Raw genomic sequence first — 26197 nt, 5'->3', positions numbered from 1 at the left:
ATAATCCCACATACATATGCAGAATTGCCTTATTAAAACGTTCACTTGAAACCCTCTTTTCAAGTTCCTTAGAGTTCCAAGAGCAGAGACTAAATCTGATTCTCTCACTAAATATGATTTCATACAGGCCCTGAACTATTTCAGCCAAATATTGCCATGCTGAGCCCAAAGACTCTATTTCTAATAAATTTTGTTCTTCAAACTGTGATTTACATCCTTCGGAGAAATTGTTGTGAAGTTTGTAACAAACAAACAAACAAAGTGGAATAGCAAGCCCCTTGTCAACAGCCTTAAACTCATTCAAATCTAAAAGGTTAAAATGCACTGAGCTGAACCTCCAGTCCTTAGAAAACTAAGTATGCATGCCACAGGCAGAGAGCAGGAGACACTGAAGCAACTCTGTGTCCAAAGTCCGCTATCAAAGAAAAATGTTACCATCATCTCCGTGATCCCAGCATGTGGAACCCATACCTCTTCCTAATTTCAGGTCAAAGTAATCATGTTCCTATCATCAAGACCAACCAACCAGATCACTTATAAAAGAAGATACTGTGTGGCATCTCAGAGCATTATTCCACCTTCACCAGTCAGTCTACAATCCTGAAAATTTTTATTTCATAGGAAGCTTGGTAAAAATAAATAAAAACAAAATATAACTAGATAGTACTTTATTAGAATAAAAATCCTTCCTTAACCCTGAAAGCAATGAGCTGAAATTCTGAAATAAGGCATCTGATGTCAATTGCTATCTTTACACAGAAGCATTATTTCTGAATGTGCTGAGGACAAAATACACAATGTTGGCCAATGAAGAAAGATGAACAGAAGAAATCAGGGATTCCACAGGCAAGAAGAACAATCCACAGCTACCCAGGCAACATTTCATAATCAGGCTTTGGAATTTCTCCCAGAAGTACATAAAAGTATTCTGTAAGTAGTTAGATTTCTTCCCCCAGAAGAAAACCCTATTCCAGTACAGTTATTTCAGTCCAGCTCTTCTTACTGTCTGTGAAATCCTGGATTTCTTATGAAACACTTAACTTTGAAAGGCAGGCCTTTTACCTGATCTGCGATTTTCCATACTCTAATAGAGCCATCACAGCTTGCCGATGCCTATGTAAGAAATTTTTGTAAATAAATTAATAATTAAAGACATAGAGAAATTAATGCCACAAAATTGAAAAAATCCCTATAAACAATGCTAGACATGTAATATACAGGCAGTTTTAAAAAGAAAGCCTCCCTGTTTAAACCATTTTAAGACTTAAAACTTTCTAATACTGTCATCTTGATAACTGTACTCGACTCCAAGCTACTGTAATTACTAACCCTCATACTTCAAGTGAGCTGCTTATTGACAAAAGAGGCTCAAAAGTTAACATTACATTTATTTAGTGAGCCATCTTTTCCCCTCTAAAATCAGATCTGCATTAGATTCCAGAAGAACATAGACAGTAATTGAGTAGTAAAGCAAAGACTTGAGTTTTCCTGGGAGGCAGCAAGTTGTGACACATTCCATCATCAGTAAGGTCAGCTGAAATGAAGTAGTCCCATATGCCCAGTCACTGTTTTTTTTTGTAAAAAGTATATATTTATTTTCTTTCCCACGGAAAAGGAGATTCAAAGTAGAAAGTAAGCAAGAAAGTGTTTTTACCAGGTAAACATCCCTGGGGTCAAAAGACAGGCTTAAAACAGGAGCGTCGTGTCCTCGGAATGTTTTCTGCTTGCTGCTATCAGTCACCTCCACAACTTTGATCATAAAGTCACTGTAGATCACAACAGCACAGACATTAAAGTATTAACATTGGTATTAACAATGACAAACTATGTATTTATAGCAATAAAAATTGGGCCCTAACTATCTTTTGGGGAAGTTATGGCTCTCAACACTGTATGATCTAGGTGAAAATGAGAATCTTGAGGCTTATGACAATAGGAGCAAGGCCAGAGTATTTTTATCAGAAAATTTTTGTTCATGTCAAAGTTCATAAAATACGATTGCTCTTTGGAGAGGATATTATGTACACACAGACCATATACCTGTTTAATATAATATTCTGTATGACCTAATGAAAACCTCTGCTTAGATACCACAGAGCTGACTTAACAAGAACCATCTGTTAAATGGGACCGATATTCATGTGGTTTTTAAAAAAAGATAGAGCAAGTAGTTTATTTTGTGACATTTTTAACAGCATTTTAAAGACCATTTAGTGTATCAGATACATTAACAGATTTTTTACAACTTTATTCCCTCCTCCAAAATTAGACACTACTGCAGTTTAACTCAAAGTATCAATGCTAACTTCTAAGCCAAAGAGCTCCTGTGACAATCTTTCATTAGCACTTCCTCTCATGCTTCATTGCAACACCCTCAGAAAGAAATTTAATTTTAGGACGTAATTCTATAGGATTAACTATTACTTTAACTATATTCAGAAACACAACCTCAGTTTTATCCACTATCTAATGCTAACCAAACAGTCGTAAAAGGAAGTCTCTAAGCTATATTGCAAGACAAGTAAAATTATGTTAGCACTCTTAAAGACTGCAAGCCAACTTTAAAGAAAAAAAACAACAGGCAATAGGATATTTTTTGCTTATTTAAGAAACCACACAACCATTTTTCAAATAGTTCATGTGAGCTTTGGCAGCCAGTTGGATGTTAAACTCATATAAAATTGAATTTTGCAGACTTCATGTAAAAAATGGAGAAATCTGGGACAACTAAAAGCCATTCTTCTTAGCTGCTTTCCTTCATTACATGGCTGTCACGTTCTCCTTCAGTACAGCAGACCTCATCGAGGGGTGGCCTCACAGTCTTAAGAGCCCTAACGTGACAGCCCTGGCCAGGCTGCAGAAGTACCGGGTTTTTGTAAAAGTTTTAGAAAGAGAAAAGAGTTCACCGTCTGCCTAATCTCTCTAATCAAAGTCAGATCCTGGGGCAGAGCTGTTCCCTCAGAAACAAGCGCTGGCAAAGGGCCCAAACTCATGACCCCTGTCAGATTTAGAGATTAGAGTTACTGGTTACTGCCCCAGCTGTCCAGCCTCCCAGTTTTGGTGGAGCTGGTGTGTCTGTTCCACAGCTGCCAGAGTTCACAGTCCAGCACACTCATCCAAATTGCTTTCTAGTTCAGTTCACACTTAGAGGAGCCAGGGAGGAGAAGCAACGCTCTGCCATCTCTACTGCGGAGGACAAATTCCAGTAGAGAGGCAAACAGACAGCCTGAGTTATCTACAGCTGCCCAAAGAGTTCACCAAATCCAATTAAGAATCACCTGAGCCTTAAATAAATGGGAAAAAAAAACCCCAAAACAAAAACAAACCCAACACCAAAATTGCCTGCTTGCTATTTTGCCATCTCTATTAAAGGATTAGCATATATTATGTAAAAGCAAATATGCTGCCCTAAGAAATTAACTAAACTATGCATTTAATTCCCCTCAGGCAAGTCTTGCAACTGTCATCTGTTATCATTTGGCAGAACGGTGATGATACTTATGCCAGAGAATGACTCGAAAGCTCTCGCACAAATGAGAACCCATCTAACTTTTGCACATGTGTATACATCTCCAAGACCATGATCCTGATTATCTTTGTAGCATCAAGGATTTTGTTACTGTGTGCTAATGAGATCCATATGGACGAACACTTATGTTTATGCATTATAGGACTGAAAGCTGAAAACACTCAAGTCTCCTAAAGAAAAGGAATTATTTCACAACCCCAGATTTCCATTTAAAATTATTTGGTGGATCAAGTATCTCTCAGAGCATTGTTTCCTAAAGTCTTTTTCATTCCTTTCTTCCCCTGCACCCCCAGAAGGCATTTTGCAATACTTTAAAAACCCCAGAGGTATGTGGATTAACAATCTCATTGGTAAAAATCAGCATGCGCGGAAGTTACCAGACTTTGAAAGATAGCAATGCTTTTCCTTATCACGCACAGATTACCTAGATCCAGCGGCAATTTTGGTACCATCACTGTTAAAGACGACGTGGTTTGCATTCATGGTGAAACGAGTAAGGATGCCATCTGGAGCTCCTTCAGGAAATGTATGTATCTGAACAGTATTGTTCAATACTGCTGTGATCAGTCTTCCGTTCTAAAACCAAAATTCATCATAAAATTTGTTACTTATAACACATTTATGCCCATGGAGCCAAAAAAATTGCTCCAATATTCCAAATATTTGGGCAGATTAACTTTAGTAGTTCCAAAAGAGGTCTGACAGTAAAAATTGGAGAGGAAATATTCTTTAACTTTTACTTCTTCCCCCCCAAAATACAGACAAGCACACTGACTTTAATACTTTATCACTTAACCAAACTATTGAAAACTAGGAAAATTATGCTCCTACTTTCAGTCTTGTAGAAACACAAGGCTAGATTTAATACTGAAACTCCAGTTGCTTCAGTAGACTTAAAATTCATTATGCTAACTATATGGCAATTTGCTGCATCAAGACCTTCCCAACTCGTATCTTTACTAAACTAATGAATACTCAAAGCCACTAATGAATTTCAAAGAGAACTGTCTGATCTTCTTCGGGTGGATAGAAAATTCACTCCTTTTACACAAACAAGAAAGCTCTTCTAACAGGAAGAATCTTGCATCCTATTTAGATGAATATGCTGCAGTATCAGGAGAGGGCACCCTTGGACCAAACTTCTCAGCTGAATGCCACCAGGGAAAGATGAGAAGTTCATGAACTATAGCTTAGTTCCTTTCAGAAAACAGAAGGCAGATGTTTACTAAAAATGTATGTGGAATTAAAGAAGTGTAAAACAAAAGAAATAATTATCCTATATTTGGAAAAGTAATATCTCTTCTTCAAGTGACAGTACTATTCCTCAGTTGTACACAGCAGTAAGTTTTTGAAATATGTAAGGAAAGAAATGCCTTATTTCCTTGAGGGTTTTTTTGTTTGTTTGGGTTGGGGGGGGTGTTGCCATTTTTTTATTTTTTAAGTTGCCTAAAGTCATAGTAAAAATCCTGAAGATAAACAAAGCAGCAGCTGGCTCTAAATAACCTAACTAAATAGATGAGATTTGTTACCTAGATTACATTGACATCTCAGATCAGTTCCTCGTGACATCTTCATTAATGAAGAATAATTTTTGAAATAAGATTTCCTGAAGTTAAGTCTCAGAAAGCATTCTTTAATCTCACTGTTTAAAAATAAAAAAATCCCTCAAAACTAAAAGCACTTCACAATAAATTAAGAGCACAGGATTTTTCCTACTGGTGTCAGAAATTAAACGCAGCATTTTCCCTCCTCTATTCATTAATAGTTTTGGCAATTTCTGGCTCTGCCACTGATATGCTAAGAGAACTCATTCAAGTCACTTCACTTGATTTGTGAAAAGGTAGGTAATGCGATGAAAATCAACAGAAAAATACCCTAAAAATCAATGATGAAAAAAAAGATTATACAGGAATAGATACATGACGTATGTTAAAAGGGACATAAGAAAGAGGTTTCACACAAAGCAGTAGTTCTGAATAAGGCTTCAAATTATTATTATTTTTAAAATACAATACATAAATGTTCATTCTCATTTATTTCCTCTTTCATACTCCTCTCTGAAATCAAAAATAGTTGAAAATCAATTTTTAGATTTTCCTTCATCACTGCAAAGTTAACTACACGATATCTGAAGAACTGATGTAGACTTCTGGAATTCCTCTCTTCTATAATCCCCACAAATACAACAATTTAGGCCTTCTATTACTAATGTAATATACTAATAATTGCACATAAAGGAAATACTGTGAGAATTCTCAAGCTAAATACATGAGCATGCATGGTAAAAAGAATTATTTTCTGTTATACACATTGATATAGGTAACTTATTTACCTTGCTACTTACAAATAATGACTCCTGCAAGATATGCTAAAGGGAACTGCCTTAACATTGAAACAAACAGAGCAGGTTATGCTTCAAATGCCAGTCAGTCAGACTACAGACCTGCCTCTAGCCAGCATTCTCACAAATCCTTACCACTTGTACAAGCGAGAATCCTGTTCTCTTCTGACTTTGGGGATGGTGGGTCAGAGGCGTGTTTGGGCCAATCAACAATTTTGAGAGCAAAATATCAACCAATTATTAAAAAGTATTACCAAAGCATTACCGGGCACTGATTTTGTGAAATTAATTTTTTATTAATATAGATTATAATTCCTTGGACCTTAAAACAGGCCCACATAAAACAACCTCTTGGCTCTTTTTCCTAATACTTGATGATCACACCTTACGCTGGGAAACTTTCTGCAACTTTTCTTATATTGTGAGAAAACACTGAAACAGCCTAGAAAGTTCACTGCATAATTGGCTTAATCTGCTGAGTTTATTTCTCAGAAAGGAGATCAAAGTCAGAAATGAGTATAACTGAATATGAAGCAAGAGGAGGAAAAGAAGAAAAAAAATTACAGAAGTTTACTATAAGGAATAATTCCTCTACAATCCTGTATGGGGTAAAATGAATTGTCAGAAGTCTTCTTGATTTATATAAAATAATTAATTGAGTTAAAATATTCAAAAAGTCTATAGGCACATCTAATCAATTAAATTTCTGTGTATTTCAGAAAATTGTGTTTTCAATTCTGCTTTAATATTTTCACTTAGACATAAAGGTAGCATACATTCATATGCTCAAATTTAAATACCTGCCGCTCATTAAACAGCATTCAATTTATTTTTTCCATACATTAATCTGAAGACAAAGATCTACGTATTTAACACAGATCAAACCGCAATGTGCTACGCACAATATTATCCTTGCCTTTTTCTGTATATTATCCTAGTACATGTTTAATGTTACCCACACGAGCAGCATCCCTGAGCTTGAAAATCCAGCATCTGTACAGTCATGTTGTATATCAACACCAGCATCACACAACTTAGAGGAGTTCTGTTAACAATGATACCTTTAGAGCACATGAATAGGCCTTTTCTCCCACATTAATGGACTTCGGATCATCATCATCCAGGTTTTCCCAAATCCTAACATCTCCATCACTGCCACAAGTTACAATGCAGCTGTGGAAAGACATGGGATTTGTTAACATTCGGGAATGGAAAAGACAGCCACTGTGACTTTCAATCCCACAATAAAAATGTTACTAAAATGTTAGGTTCTTTTAAAATTGAAACACAATACATACTATGCAACACAGTGAATACCTACATTTATGTCTAAGTAACTCATTAAACATGGGGACGAGGGGGTGGAAATCACGTCTGGTGGCATAACACAATACCTTGAAACCTCAAGTCTCTGATAACTCATCTGAACTGACCCTTAGATACTACTGGTCAATCCTTTTTTTTCCAGGACCTAGAGCAACTTTTTCAAAGGACTTAATTAGCACTGATTTCTCTAAGAACTGGGCATTTAATTGCTTCTTAAGACTTTGAAAACTTACCTTACAGCTGATTAGAAAGTTGAGGGCAAAACTAAGAGTGTTAACGCATACTTGACTGAAGTTTAACAAGCTTAACATGTTCCAGGCCTACAGAACCCTCAAAAAGTAGTTAATACGGAATTCAAGTTTGCTGGAGTTACCTTTCACAATTTTAATGCCGTAAACAATAATCTGAAGTCACAGAGCAAACATACATAAGTTTGCACAGGATTTTTAATTAAAGACATTGTGAATCTAGAATCGAGCTTTGCATTCTTTTTTTCTCAAGTTGTTTGCAGTCTCAAAAAAAATCTAATTAAACAGCAAAATGTTACAAAGCCAGTGGTGAAGCTGTGACGTTGCTCTTCTTAGTTCTGTAAGGTCTGTACTTTGACAGCAACACAACACTCTGTTAATATTGAATATATTGATGCTGGGGAGTCCGGCAGTAGTAGACCGGTGGTATTTGGCAGAGATGTCTGCATCCTTTTTTAAACATTTGCATTGTAATGGCAAACAAGCAGTTTTATGGTTTCGAGGGACTGTTATTAGACTAAGTCCTAAGAGTAGTCTTTGTACGAAGGCTAATGAACTAAAGAAGGGAATAAGAAAATACGGACTTAAGCCACACTCAATATATAAGACTCACCCCTCGAGTTAATTTTCAGAGGGCTTGTTTTCTGGCTTACCATTTATGTTTAATCAATAAAAAGGAAATGGCAAATATTTAGTTTATATTTAGACATTCAAGAACTACCGCAAGAATAACAAGATAGCAAGCCCAATACTGGATTTCTTCAACTATATTTTTAATTTCTTAGTGCTTAGGCGAACATATTTACTCCCACACTACATTGACTTCTGCTGGAGTCTATGAAGTCATTCTTCTAAAAAGTGCATATAAAATTTATATATGTACACACAGGTATACTCTCTATGTGTGTGTGTGTATATCTAGGCTTACAATTAAGTTACATCTCAATCATTTCAAAATTCAGAGCATCAAAACACGTGTTCTACAGCCAGCTCTCAACACAGGCAAAAACTGAAGGATTGAGCCAGACCAAGCCAGGCCGTAAATCCGTCCCAGTGTCTCGCACAGCAGTGGCTGGTACAGAAACTCCTGGGAAAGCAACAGACCGGCAGAAGACCATCCCTACCCCAGAGTGCACTTCACCCTGGTCTCTCGGAATTAGGCGTTTACCTCCCAGTGTCATCGAAGCAGACGTCTGTGTGGCCCTCGGTGTGGCCGTACCGCATCGGCTTCTGGGTGGATGGCATCTCCGCTCCCACCTGTTCCTTTACTGGGGAGAAATAAAATAAAATTTTAGAAGAAAAAAGCTTCATCAAGAGCCTCAGACGGCAGGGCAAGGTCAGAGCTGCTAGGACACCCACCCGCAGGGCTGGGGACGAGGGGGTCCGCCACCAGCCGTCCCCCGCTTGGCCTAAGCGGATTACAGCCCGGCAGATGTCGAAGGAGCCTGGCCGTGAAAGCGAACCGAGAAAGAAAAGGCGGGGGGTAAAATCGGGTTACCGGGGGTCGGAGGGGTGTGGGGTGCCGGGGGCCTGTCCCTCAGGCACCTCAGCGCCTGGGCCGGGCCGAGCCGAGCCAGGCCAGGCCGCCCGCCGGGCCCTGGACGGGTCTCCCCCCTCCCCGGCTCCCAATCCTGTCAGAGGCCGCGGCTCCCCCCGCGCCGGACAAGGGACCCGCACCGCTCCGCCGGGGCGAGGAGGAGGCCGGGGACCGCACCACCTCCCTCCCTTCCTTCCTTCCCGCCGCCCGCTTCGAGCCTTCCCGCGCTGGGCCCCGCCGCCCAAGCCCGCCCCGAGGGCCGGGCCTGTCCCGTCAGAGCCCGGGGCGGAGCTGCGCGTCAGGCGGGGCTGGGGTTGGGGCCGGTCCCGGTCGGCCCGGAGAGAGCGGGGATGGCGGCGGTGGCGGCGGCAGGAGGAAGCGCAGCCGGGGTCGCCTCACAGCGACTCCGTTCCGGCGGCTGAGGGGGGACCCAGCGCTTCAAGCTCGGCTGCCGCCGCGCTCCCCCCCCCCCCGCCGCCGCCTGCGGGAGCCGCCGGGAGACCTTCCTCTTCCTCCTCCTCCTCCTGCCGTCACCCCCGCGCCTCGCCCGCCGCGGGTCAAGGGCCGCCCTGCCCGGCTTGAGGGAGAGACTTTGGGCGGCAGAAGCGGTTTCCCCGGGGAGGGCAGCTCCCTCCGGACGATCGTAAGTCGGGGGTCGGGGAGGAGACGGGGCCGGGGGGGGGGACGGCTGAGGCGGCGTCAAGCCGGGGTTCTCGTCCCTCTCCCCGGGGGGGGCTCGGTCCTCGGTGGGTGCTCCCGTTTTTCTGTGGAAAAACTGTGGGGGAGGCATGCCCCCTGCACGTATCTTAACGTATAGAGTGCGCCTGTAGGTACTGTACACACTTAGGTCTATCCGTTTAATGGCAGTCCCCAAGAGGCACAGGAATGGCGAGGAAAGCCCAAATGAGGGGGCAGTGCCCTTCACCCCGCTCAGCCAAAAATCCCCCTCACGGCAAAGGGTAAGGGAGCGCTCTCGGCCGAGTAAAAAGGCTGCAGGAGCAAACCCGTTTGGAGATCGTGATGGTAATTATGGGATTACTCCCTAATTATCGCCGTCCCGATGCGTGTGCTAGATGAGAGGTGACAGCGGTTGTAGTTGGGCAGGTAGCGGTTGCGCTGCAAAAAATCGTTAAGCTTTCGTGTGCTGAATAATAGGAAGAAAGCGGCGTGGTTTATTTCTTGAAGGGCAAAAAATGCTAGAGCTGGACGTACCTGAAATAAGGAGAAAAATACAGAGTTCTCTATTTTCCCCTTGTGTAGCTTTAATTATCTGGCCCACTTTATTCCTGCTTCTAAGAAAAATTGCTTCCAGGCAAACCCGTTTTATCTCCAGTTTTGCTCTGCAGCGGAGTTATCGGTGGTTGGAGTGAGCAGAGTGATTTATTTATATTGGAAATGTGGTCGGGCTCTCTATAACCGTCACATTGTTGGTACTTTCATGAATGAGTAAGTGACAGGATTACAAAGCAGGCACGCTTCTTTTAAAAAAATAAAAATAAAAATGCCCAGATTTCATTATTAAACCTTGTGGAAGCTGTGTAGAGAGACATGTTTTCCATGGGTGTACCCTGACATATTTCAGTAAATCGTGATTTCTGGTGAGGATAACGTGTTCTAGCAAAATGATTCAAGCTGAACCGCTTATCAGATGAGTGGGAAGACCACGCTATTCTTACAGCAGTCCTACTGCAAGCTGCTGCCTGGGACGGAGACAAATACATGCCAACTGTATTTATTTTTCTTTATTATTTTAATTTGCAGAAACTCTCGTACCAACTGCACCTAAAATATTTTACAATATAAAAGCCGTTTTAAGTTGAGTTCTATGTAACATATAAATTTATTGTGCTACCTGGTGGGATAACTCTTTGAACGGCATGGGAGAACCGGGGGGAAGTTTTTTCGAGGGGTGGGGGGATCCCAAGGTCACTTGGCCAAGGGACTGCAGGCCCTGTGGCTTTGTCACGTCCGAAGTGGCACGGCATCAAATACAAAGTTATGCTTTAAATCCGGTCAGGAACTCAACCTGCTGCTGACTTGATTAATAGGTGTAAGTGGCTGTGAGTGGAGCAGCAGGGCGGGAGCCGGGAATCGCGCTGCTCTCCGATTTGGTTTCTGGGTGGAGCACCAAATGTTGGTCATGGACCATAAAGCTTTTACTCATTTAGTGCCGCTGCAGTCTGCCAAGCGCTGCGTGTGTCTCTCCTTCAGCACATGAGCTGAGTTTCATTAAAGCAGTAGATACGAGCAGCCCTCACCTTTGGCACCTGCTTCCAGATCACTTTTACCTCCTGGGTGTGAATAAAATAGCCCCAGTGCTGGGGTTAGGTGGGCACGGCCACGTGCCCCCCTCCTCCTACAGTTCTGGGGGTATACAGACCCAGGACAAATCAAGGATATTTCCAAATGAGAAGCATTGTAGGTTATGATCAGTATCTTTAGACAGTCACTCTGTTTTGTGTGTGTGTGATTATTGCTTTAATTTGCTGGAAAGGCCTCTGGAGTTTAGCTTAGGTATTTGTGGACAGTATCATAAGTCAAGATAAACATAGTCAAAACTGAAGAAAAATAAGTTAAGACAGAGGAATTAGGACTTAATGTTATCCTTAATAGGTTGGGCTTTTTTCCAAAATAAGTCAATAACAGCTCAACTTCAGTGGAAGGTCAGGTTTTAAAATGCGGTCTTGTGGCCAAAATCTAATTGGGCAAAATTAATGAAAACAGCATGTGACCGGTGAGATTTTTTTTTTAAATAACTTTTATGTAAGTTGAAAGAAAAAAGAAAAGGTACTCCAGTTTTTTGCGGCTTGCTCTTTTCTCTCAGAATTTTGTCAGCTCTAGAAGAATATCAACTTCTATTACAATTCCAAACCCAATTTGTTGGTTTTTGTGTGAGTCTCTTTTTCTTGTTTAATTAGAGGCATAATACAGCGACACTTTGGCTTTTATGTACTTGGACAGAAGCCTTTCCAAGTACTTCCTTCACTAGAAGGGTTGTGCAGCGTGGGAGCACCGAAGAGGTGGTGGGATCTCCATCCTCAGGTTTTCAAGACGTGACCAGACCATGCCGTGGCTCCCCTGAGCCCGCGATGGCAGCAGTCCTGCTGTGAGAGGGAGGGTGGGCTGGAGACCCCCCACCATCTGCTTCTTTGTCATACCGAAAGGAAAGCAGCTTGATGAAGAGGACTTGGAGGTACTGGGCTAGAGGCAACGATCCAGCGGCTCAGGACGTAAATATCTAGTTAAAGCAATTCGGTATTTATCAAATAATTAAAAAAGGTCTGTCTGCACTTATGGTTTTGATTCTCCTGCTGGAGTTATTGAGTACTTGCTGCTGATTTAATTAGACGTATGGTGAGGCTGTAACTGTCTTATCACAGTTGTTGATTGCAGCCTACCTCTAGCTAGGAGGTAATATTGTTACTGCCTCCAAATAGCTACTAGATACTGCTTTTAGTTTGGGCTTGAAGTTTTAATGTTGAGGCATCAGCGCTTGAAAGGAAAAGCATATTGTGCAGCCGTCTGTGCCCCCTCACCCCCCCCCCCCCCCCCCCCCCCGCATCCTGGCGAGACATACCTCTGAAGGAGGGAGCTCTGCACATTGTAAAAACAACAACAAAACCCACCCAGCTCTCCACTTGTCCTCGGGGACTGTAAGCTGTGACAGTGTTCGATAACCTTGAACTACAAGCTGGATCCTGTGGCCCGAAGTGAACTCTGCCTATTGCTGCATGTTGCTTTATCTTTGCCATTGCTTGAGTGGAAGAGTTTCAAGCGTAAGGGTTTTGTCAGATCTGCCTGCTTCTGAGATGCCTAAGGTATCCCCGCGCAGAAGGCGGCTTTTGTAAGCAGGAGTCTAATTATATCTACCAAAAGGGATCTCAGAACTGATGCGTGTGAGCTGCACAGTGCTGGACTCCTCCATTTAACCTTGCCCTGTAGGGAAAAGTACACTCTGTGTTCCCTCTCTTTTATCCTTGCCCTCCTCTCCTGTTGTTTCGGTGCGCTCCAGCCATTAATGGATGTACGATACCCGGCATTTCCCCTGGATGTTTGCAGCACAAGGAATAGCTGGCTTAGGTGGTAAGTAGTAATACAGCATGGAAAGTCTTAAGTAGTAATACAGCACAGAAAGCTGCCCTTTATGCCTTTTTCCTTCCGACACCCAAATTATTTTTGGTCCCTGTTTTATTGGTGGGACTGTGAATCACGGATTTGGAAGGGTATGAAGGTGTGACCCCTTACTGTAATGGCAAACGGTGGGATTTGGGCACCTAAATATGCTGTGGCTGATGCGTGTTTCAGAAGGCAGCTTGCCTGCGAGGACGCGGACATTTGTAACACATTTTGGAAACCGAGGTTTTGTCTCCTGAATCACAAGCTGACCATTGAACCATCCTTTACTCTTCCTTCACAAGGTCAAGTTCAAACCTGGCTTTAGGAGGATGACATCCGTTTTTCTTCATTTATTCCATGCAATTTTCACAGGTCTAGTGTTATGTCTGATTAGCAATTACTGCTCTGATGTGGCAGAAGTGGTGCCTCGGTTCCAGCAGCCTTTAAACCCCAGGGAAACGGCTCTCTGTGTTACTGGCTAATGGTGCATGTCTTACAGCATCACGTGCTATTTCTCCATTTAGTTTCAGGGTTCAGGTACCACAAATGATTTGCGATAGAAGAAAGGTACAAAGTAGAAGGTGGCTTTACAGTTAAATACAACAGCAACCCAGAAATTACATAAAACACTGAGCTTATTTCAGTTGCAAGGCTGAAGTTGGGAGATAATGGGCCTTTTCAGCACTTCTGGATTTTGTATGTTTTGCAGTTTTTAATTAAAAGCCCATATTCTTATTCCTTATATGGGCTGGATGTGCAGAATGAGATAATTGAAGGTTTCAAAAGCAATTACAAACCGTCATATCCTAGTTTTTAAGTACTTGACTTTGCAACCTCAATGATATCTCTTGGTCCAATTAAAAATCCCATATATAGAGAGTTAACGTATTTTACCACAAGATGAATCTAGAATAACGTTTTGTCTTCAGTTACTTCAGATTATCACCAGGGTAAATGAGATTGCTTTTTTTCTCTTCTTTAATTGTGGAGAAAATTCAGTGCTCCACTCTGGTTGTTTCTGGATGAAAAATACCAATGTTACAAAAGCAATCAATGAACCTTGATCTAAATAAAGGTGTTTCAGGTCTCATACACAAATGTTGCCTTTCTCCTCTCTGCATTGCATCCTGCAATATTTTCATTGTTTCATTGAAAAGTGGTTTGCAAAATCCTGAGAGAGGAAGATGAAATCTTTATTTTAATCTTTGATTTGTAATTGCTGGAATACGGACCCTGTTCTGTGATCCCACTTGGTACAAGTGAGGTACTATTCATATAGATTGCTCTAATGCCAGGGTTTCTTCAACATATTTCCAGTATTTTACCTATCTTACCCTCATTCTACATTTCTGCATCTCCTCCCTTTCCCTCCCTTTTCCTTTCCCCCACAGCTCTCAGGTTTGTGGGTTGTAAATAAAGAAAGCAATGTCAAAAATTCCTGGGTGAAAGTTACATCTGGGATTCATTTGGCCCACAGATTGCATGTAAGCCTTTTGGCAGGGCAGTCTTATTCTTTTACTGAAAGCAGAGGCTAGAACTCAGCCTGCGCAGCCCCGGGGGACGGCAGAGAGGTTGTGTCATGCTGGCTAATCCTGATGATGAGAATGGATTGAATGGAGAGAGGAAGTGGATGCCCTTTTCTTTTCCTGCTTAGTATTTACCATGTCAATTAGTTTAAAAAACAAAACAAAACAAACAAAAAACCCCACAAAAAAAAAAAAACAAAACACAACAAAAAACCCACAGCCAAAAAAACCCAGTGCAATAGAGGAGCTGTACATCATTTTGGTGCAAAAGCATCATGATATGTGATGGGAAATATTTCTACATTCTCCCTGCCTCGGGAGAATATAGCATACATAACATATTGCTATCTATGTACCTTGAAAAAATTCTGCTCTACTTTCAACTGAGTAATCAAAAGAGGATTTTTTTTTTTCTTTTTCAAAGCTCAACATTCAAAAGGAAACCTCTTATCTTTTTGAGAATTCAGTACACTTTCAGAAACAAAAGAGAATGAAATCGGCAACCGTAGGTCTCAGAGCAACACTGATTTTAATAATGTAAACTTTCTTCTCTAATGAGTAATAAGCAGTTCCATCTTTCACGGCCTTTTAAAATTGCTTTTAGTAAGGGACTGGATTTGTTTTAATCCTTTTCAGTATGTAAAGCCCCAGATATTTCAATCCCTTAGGGGCTCAGTATTTTCTAGCTCTGTTTGAAAAGGCAGAGGAAAACAGCTTTCAGAAATTGACGGAATCTGTGACTGATATAATTTAAATTTTTTTTTATCCAGAAAGTGACCCAAAAGTGTCAGTTAAGAATAAGATCTCTGGCATCCCACCCTGTGGATTAGCAGCAAACAGGCGTATCATCTAGGTACAGTAGCTCTTTGTACTCTGACCTAGTTGTTTCTGTTCTGGCGTGTTCCTTTTTGAAAGGTTATTTGGAAGAGATGCAGAATTTGCTCAACAAACAGCTAAAGCAGTATCACCTGCCATGTGAAGTGTTTCTGTTTAAAATGGACCCTAGCACAATAGGATTGCCAACACCTAAAACTGTCTGCTGTGCTGCATAGTCAGAATGGATACTCAAAACATGTAAGATGGTTTATTCTGGAGGATGCTTTTCCCAAGGAAGTGTTAAAGAGTGCCTTGTCTGGGATGAGACCGGTATTTCTGGAGTGTTCCAGTGAATTCAGCTTGATAATACTATTTTTATATGGTTAGCAATTAATTGTCGCTGTTGTCCTGTATATAGCTGCATTGGTCTTGTGTTGTGTGCGTGCATAACTATTAACTTAGCTGTGTTTTCTTTTTCCTTAGATATTTCCAGAAAGTGCCTCAAGGAATCTTCCTTATGTAGGAAAACCCTACAAGAAAGACAGTGTGGTTTCTGGCAACTTGTGAAGCTAACTGTCAAAATGGCAGAAAATAAGGACAGTAATATTAAAAACACAGATGTGAGACCCAAAAGCAGCCGGAGCAGAAGTGCAGACAGAAAGGATGGTTACGTCTGGAGTGGAAAGAAGCTCTCCTGGTCAAAAAAGAGTGAGCATTGTTCTGATGCTGAAACAGCAAGTGCTGCAGGAAGATCAGGGACTAACTTAAGGAGCCAAGAGAGGAAGTATAGCTGTTCATCTATCGAGCTGGATCTAGACCATTCGTGCGGTCACAGGTTTTTAGGCCGCTCTCTCAAACAGAAGCTGCAAGATGCTGTGGGTCAGTGCTTTCCCATAAAGAATTGTAGCAGCCGGCACACCTCAGGACTGCCATCAAAAAGAAAAATTCATATCAGTGAGTTAATGCTAGATAAGTGTCCTTTCCCTCCACGCTCGGAGCTAGCTTTTCGGTGGCACTTGATCAAAAGACATACAGCCCCTATAAGCCCAAAAGCAGAGGACTGGATAATTGCTGACTTATCCCAGCATGAGGAAAGGGAAGATCAGCTGCGAGACGATGAGATTGCCAATGGGGGAGCGGACTCTCCCTCCCAGTCCTGCGACTTCACTGACAGCAGTTCCTCTAGGGGTGATTTGAGGTCTGAGTTGGTTACAGGTAAGGTGGTAAGGAGCAGTAAAGATGAGAGCGATATGGACTCTGACGATGAAGTTATAACACTGTGCACAAGTTCTAGAAAAAGAAACAAGCCCAAATGGGAAACGGATGATGAGCTGCTACGGATGGAAACACCTCCGAAATACCATACGCAGATTGATTATGTCCACTGCCTAGTCCCAGACCTCCTCCAGATCAATAACAATCCCTGCTACTGGGGAGTCATGGATAAATATGCAGCTGAGGCACTGCTAGAAGGAAAGCCAGAGGGAACATTTTTGTTACGAGATTCTGCCCAAGAAGACTATTTGTTTTCTGTGAGCTTCAGGCGCTACAGTCGTTCCCTCCACGCGCGGATAGAGCAGTGGAATCACAACTTCAGCTTTGATGCCCATGATCCTTGCGTCTTCCATTCTCCGGACATCACGGGACTCCTAGAGCACTACAAAGATCCAAGTTCCTGTATGTTCTTTGAACCACTTTTATCCACTCCGCTAAACAGGACTTTTCCTTTTTCTCTTCAACATATATGTAGAACGGTTATTTGTAACTGTACAACTTATGATGGTATTGACGCACTTCCCATTCCTCCATCGGTGAAGCTGTATCTGAAGGAATATCATTATAAGTCGAAAGTTAGAGTACTCAGGATTGATGTACCAGAGCAGCAAAGCTAGAAAATATTTTTATGAAAGAATGAAATTGTCTCTAAACAGACAGATAGTGTGTTCAGTCTTTCTTCCTTCTAGGGTTCTTTTTTTAATAGCAATTTGATTTTTTTTTTCTTTTTTTCTGCAGTTTATTTACCACCCAGACTAGCCTCTGTCTAAGGCTTTTTTATCCAAATGTACTTTGAGTCTCCCAGCTCTCTTTTTTAGAAATTATATTCATTGTCGGCTTTTGGTACTGTTCCCAGACTAGAGTTTTATGGAATTACAGGTAGACTTTCTGGTATTTCTATAGATGGATAGTCTTTAGATCTAAAAACCCTAAAAAATCAGTTTTGAACTTGGATCTGTCTTTTATATTGTATTTACATATGTTGCTGACATGTTTGAAATAATGCACTGTTAACTAAAGATTGACTCATCTGTATTTTCTGCATTTCTTTTAAAATGAGTGCTCTAGCCTCTGTGTGCGTGTATGTATGTCTGTTCAAATCTAATGTACTAAATTCATCAGTCTATTTCTAACATGACTATTCCTAGCAAAATGAAGTTTGAAAGAGGATATGATCTTTCTATAAATACATCAGGGGACTAAACACCAGGGAGGGGAAAAACAATTCAAGTTAAGGACAACGCTCAGTACAGGAACAAGCATGTATAAACTGGTCGTGAAAAGATTTTGGTTGGAAAAGAGGAGGGCTCGTCATCGTCAGAGCAGCGGTGTTCTGGAACAGCTTTTCATTTTGTATAATAGCAGTAAAAAGCAAACTGCTCATAAACTGGGATTTGATCAGTGTCTGGAAGGGATAATGATATAGTTACTTATGATAGATGGGACTTGGACTTGGTAACTCTATTTCTATGTTACTATTTCATTATATGAAATATACCCAGTTTTCACTATGGGAGCTGCTGCTTCTGAAATGATAAGGCATGGAATGGAAGGGTGAGAAGGAAGATATTTCCTTAAAAATCTGCATATTAAACTCTGTGATCTCGCATGGTTGATGCTGAGGTGATAATAACTTTCTTACTTTGTTAGTAGGAGGGTTATTTTTTAAATGAGTGTAGTTTAAAAAAAAAAAAGTCTGCAGATTTTTCTTGCAATGTGAAGCATTTGCTCGAGTGGCCTCCTGCCAAATTCCATGTACGGGAAAACCACGCATGGATAATGCTCCTAAAAGCATTACTTACATTACATGGATAGGCAGATCTGCTGCTGAATTATTAGTGAAATCCCAATGAGGCTCAGTGGATCTGGGTTCAGGCAAAAAACTCCGTTGCTTTCCAGGCTGGCCTGGGGGCACAGCGCCAGGAGCTGCAGGAGTGACCTGCAGTGCTGTTGTCTTCACTTGTGTGTGCTTTATCTCCTCTAGCAAAACTGGACCCAGAACTGCTCTGCCAAAAGTATGTGAGATGATGTAATTGTAACTACAACCACCGCACTGTTTCCTCTCCTTTGATCACAGGGAGCTTTTGTGTCTTCTTGAAATGCTTTTGAAACTGAGACCCCAAGCCTGTAGAATTACAAATGTGTTTCATTTCATGCATGCAAAATATCTTAGCAAAAATCGGCAATTACCTGTGTGCTTGAGGTTATGTTTGCGTGCAGGCTAGGAGCAGCAGAGGACAGTGCTGTAGAGTCTCGCTCCGAGACTGTAGCCTAAGACTAAGCAATATTTCTATTTGAATCATTTAATTTCACCATGTACAGAATCCTACAGATTTGTGGACGTCAAATCCATCCTGCAAGCTGGGTACTCGGGAGTTACCAAGGAAGCTTTGCCGTGCAACTCCACCGGGGATCTGCTAGCCTGCCCTTGCCCCCTGCCCCTAGCAGAGAAAACCCTTTCCACTAAACTGCTGTCACTGTGATGATGTAAACAGATTTCCAGGGACATCTGCTTAGAGACCAGACCGTTTGTTTTCACTGTGTTTTAAATAGGTTTTGAACCAAAGTCTCCAGGGAGAAAATGCTAACACATCAATCTATCACACCGCACATGGATGAATACGCTACAGGACAAACTCTCAGCTGCTATAAATCAGCGTGGCTTTATTGATACACTTATAAGAGCTTATACCAGCTGAGATTCTCCCTCCTCCATATGCAAATGATAATTGTATGACTGATGCCAGAAAAATTACACTTTTTTTGGTAATCTTTTCCTTGTGCTGCTTCCATTCAACTGACATTGCCTTTTGCATAAACTGTATTTTATCAAGGACAGCTTCATACTAGTAAATCTATTTTTCCCTCTTACCTATCATTGCCATTTTACAAATACAAAGCGAGTGAGCAGCAGGGATCATCTCTGCTCTGCTCTTTTACGCTGTGCCTGTCATGGTGGAAGGGTGGCCTGTGACTTGTGTGGTTGCAGTACAAAGTAATAGTATTTGGTTCAAAATCTGACTTTACAGAGCGATGTCAGAGATAGTTGCAGTCTGCTTGATTAAAATTCTCTTTCAGAAACTTTTAATTAGGGCAAAAAGCTCATAATTTTAGACAGAGATTAGCATTATTATTATTTTTATTGCAAGACCACAAAAAGTAGATTTTGACCAGAAGTTGTACTTGCTTTGGAAGTTAGTGAAGGCCACTGTCTCTTTCAAAATCAGCAAAGATTTTGTCCCTTCAAAAGGAAAGGCCACGAAAGAACCTTTTTTGGGGTATAGTTCCCCAACGCGCTGTGTTTTCGGTGTCATTCTCTATGCAGCCTACATTGTTTTGACATTTGTTGATGCATCACTTACCCCAAAAATGTCTTGAGCACTCCAATTTTAGGAGACCTATATAATGTAGCGGTTGGGGGAAGAAGGTGTGGCACATAAAAATAGTGCCTTTGGACTTTGGGACAGTTAATTGCATTTGTTTAGAGAAATTTTATGTAGAAAATATCGACAAATGGGGTTTTGTGGAAGTTCACCTTATTTTTTCTTGGTTTATTTGTCCAGATCATTCATACCTGTGTGACATTTGTACCTAACGACTGAGTTGTATATACATGTGCAGTCTGTGCGAGAAAGATCCATTTCATCAAGTGTACATTTTTTTATGAAACTGTGGTAGGTTGACCCTGGCTGGAAGCCAGGTGCCCACCAAAGCCACTCCATCACTCCCCTCCTTCAGCTGGACAGGGGAGAGAAAATATAACAAAAGGCTCATGGGTTGAGATAAGGACAGGGAGAGATCACTCACCAATTACTGTCACGGGCAAAGCAGACTTGACTAGGGGAAAATTAATTTATTACCAATCAACCAGAGTAGGATAACGAGAAATAAAACCAATTCTTAAAACACCTTCCTCCCACCCCTCCCTTTTTCCCGGGCACAGCTTCACTCCTGATTTTCTCTCCCTCCTCCCCTCCAGCAGCGAAGGGGGACAGGGAATGGGGGTTGGGGTCGGTTCCTCACACGTCTCTGCTGCTCCTTCCTCCTCAGGGGCAGGACTCCTCACACTCTTCCCCTGGTCCAGCGTGGAGTCCCTCCCATGGGAGACAGTCCTCCACGAACTTCAACGTGGGTCCTTCCCACGGGCTGCAGTTCTTCACGAACTGCTCCAGCGTGGGTACCTTCCTTGGGGTGCAGTCCGTCAGGCACAGACTGCTCCAGCGTGGGTCCCCCACGGGGTCACAAGTCCTGCCAGAAAACCTGCTCCAGCGTGGGCTCCTCTCTCCACAGGGCCACAGGTCCTGCCAGGATCCTGCTCCAGCACGGGCTTCCCACGGGGTCACAGCCTCCTTTGGGCATCCCCCTGCTCCGGCTTGGGGTCCTCCCCGGGCTGCAGATGGAGATCTGCTCCCCCGTGGACCTCCCTGGGCTGCAGGGGGACAGCCTGCCTCACCAGGGTCTTCCCCACGGGCTGCAGGGGAATCTCTGCTCCGGCACCTGGAGCATCTCCTCCCCCTCCTTCTGCACTGACCTGGGGGTCTGCACCAAGGGTTGTTGCTCTCACATGTTCTCACTCCTCTCTCTGGCTGCAGTTGCTGTTCACGGCAACTTTTCCCCTTTCTTAAATCTGTTATCTTAGAGGCGCTACCACCGTCGCTGATGGGCTCGGCCTTGTCTGGCGGCGGATCCAACTTGGAGCCGGCTGGCGTTGGCTCTGTCGGACATGGGGGAAGCTTCTAGCAGCTTCCCACAGAAGCCACCCCTGTAGCCCCCCCACTACCAAAATCTTGCCATGCAAACCCAGTACAGAAACATGAGAACTCAATATGTGTATTTTGCTTAAATCCATGTACCTTTTTTTCCTCTTTTTTTTTTTTTTTTAATAAGCCTTGTAGAAATTAACTGGTTTTACAATATGCCAAGAATTGTCATCCTGAAGTTTTCCTCCCAATGCTGTCATTAACAGTCTTAGCAGTGCTGCTCATTCCAATAATTCTTTATAACACCTTGCATCTGAATTACGATCCAAAGACAATCAAGTCTTGAAGTTCAGTGTTGAAGCCCTCTAAAAAATTAGTCTCAGAAACAGGGTAAGAACTTCCACTTCTAAGCCCAAGCTCTTGCAAGACAGATCCCAAGTTCTTCAGGATGAAGATTAAATGTGGAAGAAGGAGAGGTACGGAGGTGTGCAGAAAAACACACGTTCAAGGCTACGCAGAGGTCAGTGGCCAAGCGAGGACGTAATCCAGAGGTGACCCTGGCCACAGCCCCCCTGTTTTGGGGCACCCAGCCAGCTTTGCATCAGGAATTGTGTTGGCATGACGTGGTTTGTATTGTTTTGAAGGCGGTTCCGTAGGAGGACAGTAGAAACACAGCGTATTGAATCGGTGTGAACAGCTTCTGGAAAGAAAAAAGATTTGATTTTGATAAATTATTTTGATGTAAGGGGGGAAAAAATGGTCAGGCTTTTGATGCACGCTGGGCAAACAACATACACAAGCTATTTTTACAGGATGGTTTAAAAAAAATTAAATACTCTTTCCATTAATGATGTTCTCTGGAGTTTGCTTTTGCCTGAAATGACTTTTTGCAGCTGTGTAGCAATGTCAGTTGTTGGCCCAGTGCTGTCAGGACAGAGGAACTTCAGCTCCCATCAGAATCATCGATGGATTTGGGGTAGTTTGTGTGTCCAGTAATTGGGAGTACACATTTCCTCTTAATTTTCCTATTCTCAGTACTGGTCTTGATGAAATCCAGGGCACATTTAGAACAGGATATGTGTATCTGTAGTAGCATATCCAATTAAAAAAAAAAACAAAAAAAACCCCAAGTGATCGTAATTTAAATGCTTTCCTTTTAAAGATGCTGGTGTGTTTCCAATATAAGGAAGAAATCCTTGTATGATGCAGTCATACATGGCCTTACTGTAAAATTGACATGCTCTTAAATAATTAAAAAGGGGGATACTTTGATTTTGAAAAAGGATGCTGGAGGAAGGAGGTTAAAGGAAGCTTTTAGTCAGCTCTAAGGTTGGATTTATTGATCTAGTGATCAATCCCTTTCTCTTTCCTGAATTTAAAGCTAATGGGAGACTGTGGTCAGAGATGAGTGGCTTTTAGTTAAGGTTTTTGACTCTTATAAATAATACAACAAATGTCCTAGTAAGTAATAAGAAATAAGATACTCGCTCATTCTTTTTAAATAGAACAAATGTGGCAAACAAGACTCAGCTGTAATTTTTGAAGTCATTTATTAGACAAATTGCTCTTCTCTACTTCTTTTACAAGAGAGACATAAACCATTATATTATTTATTCATGAATCATAGCCATTAAGATGATAAATCAAATTATCAGCTTCCTGTCTCTCTTCAGTTTTAATCATTTTTTATAGTTCATGCAATATAAAGACAGCTTCCTTCCTATGAAACAAGAGACCTTCAGAGACCTTTTTATTGTAAACGTACATTTCCTTCCCATTTTTAAGTATATCCTAGTGATTTTCTCTGTCAATTTTATCTGCAATAAAAATCCAATAAGGAACTTGTACATTGATTCAATATAGCAAAGTTAGCTATGAAGTAAGTGATTTTGGTTAACCTCTGAAATAACGCAGTACTGGAAAACGATGTTAAAGGATTTTTTTCTGCAACCCCTAAATGTACATGGTAGTATCATACATTTAATAGAGAGAAATATTTAATAGAGAGAAATCTTGACACAAGCTCACATACTGATGATTAGACCTTTCTCCAAAGGTTTAAGATGAGCTGTGCAGTAGTATCACTTTTTTTAATACATTTAAGCTTACTTCTTCTGCTATATTCACACAGCCAGTACATCTTTGCCTCTTCCCATACAGTGGGAGAGCTAAGGTCACTCCGTATGAGCCGAGATGGTTTCACCCATCCTTTCTTTGCTTGCTTTCCGTCTGCGTCTGTCTGGTTCAGCATCTAAAACAGTTGTAGGACGAGCCACACTGTGACGTGGTGGTGTGGGTGGACAGCTTGTCCATTCAGAAAGAAATGCACATTGATTTCCATTCCGAACAGCGGCAGCTAACTGGTTTTAAACTTGATCGTCCTTGTTAAATACTACTCTCAGGAAGCACTGATGAGGTCAGAGTTACCGAGGATGGAAGAAGAGCCTCTGTCTGCATCATTAGAAATACTCATCTGTGCTACAGTGTAAAAATCAATATTTGTTTACTCAACTCTATGAATAATAGAGTTTTGAACGTAAATATATAATTTATGCATCTAAAATCTATAGCATGGGGCTGACGTGAGTTGCAATAACTTCCCTCTTTCCTACATCCATTTTAAAAATCCCCGGGGTGTCGGAGTGATGCGTTATCTGGCCAAAACGCGTCCTCAACCCAGCCTCCCCACAGGCAGGTCATTACGAACACCTTCCTGCGGGGATCCTTGCAGGGTTAGAAAAGACTGCCAAGTGCCCCGAGGATGTCTTCGCGTGGCTACTCCAGTTATTTTATTGCTGGGGAGAATCCCTTGAACGGTGTGTGTTTGGGACCAGTCAGTGGGATGTCTGGATCAGACAGAATAGCTCCCGGTGGTGGCCACAGCATAATTAAAACTCATAGCAGGCTCATTAGCCCATCAAGGATGTCTGGCCACTGTAGAGGGCCAAAGCCAGCATCCCTCTGCTGAAGCTGGCCCTTGTGAATATGGAACCCTCTTCGCCCCACCAGTGCAGAGATACGAGGACGACTGTCTTGCGAGATACGAGGACAAGAGCCTTGCAGGGCAGCTGCCACGGAGACAGCGCATCTCCACATTCCCACCACGGTGGTGACACCTTTTTGCAAAGGCCATGCCCTGTAAAGTCCAAAAATGTTTGTCTCCCTGTCTTCCTCGTTGCGCTTGTGGCTCTTGCGTATCAAAATGATGCAGCGGGAAAAACGCTGAGCTCATGTTACGTACTGTAACCCACCAGCACAAAGCCATTGCTGGAAAGTACCGACTTCAGAAAGATTCGAATCCAGCTTTGAGGTAGGAGGCCCTGTTGGCTATATGGGAGCTCTTCCATCTTATTTTCCTTATTTTTCTTTTTAATTCTTTGGGGGGGAAAAGAAAACGAACTTAGTTATTTCTTAAGTCTCATACTCAGCCACTAGCTAAGAGCGTCTCTGAGTTTGTCTCAGCTGGGCAAGTTCATTGCCAGACCTTTTTCTTTAATGCACATCAATTGGAATAGACTACAGTCCATTGCTTGTGCTAACATGGGATTTTTGTTTAAGGAAAAGGCTGGGTTCGTCCTTTGTAGCAGTTACGTGATTGTATTTCTAGGTCAGGTCTTTATGTGTAGTCACATGAAGTTTCAATTTGGACAAAACACCCAGTAAGGGTCTTGATGCTTGATGCTGTTATGATTAGAAAGTTGTCTAATCAAATTTTGTTTCCAATTAAAAAAATTGGATTAGCTCTCAGACTGAGACCTTCGCTGTTATTTTTAGTCTACAACTAATGAACCCCTGAAAATAGAGTGTATAATGAAAATACGGTGATTGGTTCTGCTGGGGTGGTTGGGAAAATACATTAGCAGATCAGAAAGGGTAATAAATCTTCTGTCACAACCTTCCTCATTAAACTAGATAATTTGAAATTGCCTCTAGTGTATTAAACAGTTCATTATTTTGTAGGGGAGCAACACACAAGACAAAAGAGTAGTGTTCTTTTAATTGATATCCAAAGCCTGAAAAAAAAAGATCAAGCAAATTTAGTCAAGAAAAATCAATCTGAGCACTGGCTGTGTTGCTGCACAACTTGCTCAGAGCCATCTGAAACGTCATGTCCTCCAACCTAGGGGAAGGAGGAAAGGTCTCTAGAAAATACTGGGGGAAAGAGGGCAGGGGGAAGGGAAGATAGTGGTTTTCTCCACCAGCACAGTTGCAAAATTAGATAATTTCAGGCTTGTGGATATTTTTCTCATGATTTTAATGCATTAGAAATGAATAGCCCCCAAGACTTAATTTCTTTAGTTTATCAGCACCTTAGTGTTATTCCAGAGGCATCTAATGTTTCAAACAGGCAAAGGGTGCCGTCAACCCGAGGGAAGGGTGTCTGCAGGAGCATGAAGGATAACCGGAGCGGGAAAGCACAGCAAGAAAGGGGAATTTGGGGTGACAGCTGAACCGAGGAAGGAAGCCAGTGCCGGGGTGCAACAGAGACTTTTCTGTGTGTGGCTGGCTATGACCTCTCGTCAGCAGGAATGGGAAATCTCCACCCTGGTGTTTTTGGCAAGGAATATCTCTGTGCAATCTTCAGCCTCCTCAGAAATTCCTCATTTTTCAGGACATCTTTGACCTGGCAAGCTGGAAGCTGAGGGCAAGCTGAAGGCTTTTCTTGTCCATCTCTTTAGAGCAAAAACACTGGCATTAGACTAGAAGATGGCTGAGATCTCGCTGCCGCCAAGGTAACACAGGGTTGGCGAGGGGGACATCCTGTCATTTTTATACTCCTGTC

The 26197-nt window shown here is 42.0% G+C and overlaps 2 protein-coding genes across 7 annotated transcripts in view; one reads left to right on the top strand and one right to left on the bottom strand.

Annotated features, from left to right (window-relative positions):
• The window catches only part of WDHD1 (WD repeat and HMG-box DNA binding protein 1), a 30290-nt gene extending 21051 nt beyond the window's left edge, over positions 1 to 9239 (bottom strand). Inside the window, exons 1-8 of one of the 5 annotated variants that reach the window (XM_049828571.1) lie at positions 8804 to 8816; positions 8613 to 8712; positions 8384 to 8531; positions 8058 to 8088; positions 6932 to 7043; positions 3954 to 4105; positions 1655 to 1766; positions 1063 to 1113 (exon numbers count right to left, since the gene is read on the bottom strand). In XM_049828571.1, coding sequence (XP_049684528.1) covers positions 1063 to 1113; positions 1655 to 1766; positions 3954 to 4012 — 222 coding nt within the window. In that variant the 5' untranslated portion in view covers positions 4013 to 4105; positions 6932 to 7043; positions 8058 to 8088; ... (1 more) ...; positions 8613 to 8712; positions 8804 to 8816. Of the gene's footprint in view, positions 1 to 1062; positions 1114 to 1654; positions 1767 to 3953; positions 4106 to 6931; positions 7044 to 8057; positions 8089 to 8383; positions 8532 to 8612; positions 8713 to 8803; positions 8890 to 9121 lie in introns of those variants that run through there. The other 4 variants (XM_049828567.1, XM_049828570.1, XM_049828568.1 and 1 more) reach the window with 4 other exon arrangements.
• Positions 9240 to 9326: 87 nt separating this feature from the next.
• On the top strand, positions 9327 to 20252 carry SOCS4 (suppressor of cytokine signaling 4). Of its 2 annotated transcripts, none has more exons than XM_049828580.1 (2): positions 9327 to 9624; positions 15923 to 20252. In XM_049828580.1, exon 2 carries the CDS (start codon positions 16021 to 16023, stop codon positions 17329 to 17331), a length of 1311 nt encoding a protein of 436 aa, XP_049684537.1. In that variant the 5' UTR covers positions 9327 to 9624; positions 15923 to 16020; the 3' UTR covers positions 17332 to 20252. The 2 variants fall into 2 exon arrangements, with proteins under 2 accessions (XP_049684537.1, XP_049684538.1); XM_049828581.1 differs by lacking the exon at positions 9327 to 9624 and adding an exon at positions 15613 to 15697.
• Positions 20253 to 26197: the final 5945 nt, after the last annotated feature.

Source organism: Accipiter gentilis, chromosome 25 (assembly GCF_929443795.1).
Source record: "Accipiter gentilis chromosome 25, bAccGen1.1, whole genome shotgun sequence".
Taxonomy (NCBI): Eukaryota; Metazoa; Chordata; class Aves; order Accipitriformes; family Accipitridae; genus Astur; species Astur gentilis.
Note: the sequence above shows the minus strand (reverse complement) of the source record. Positions and strands in the feature narration are given on the sequence as shown.

Excerpts from the sequence above, each read along its gene's own strand:
- SOCS4 (XM_049828580.1), top strand. The coding sequence starts at position 16,021 with ATGGCAGAAAATAAGGACAGTAATATTAAAAACACAGATGTGAGACCC.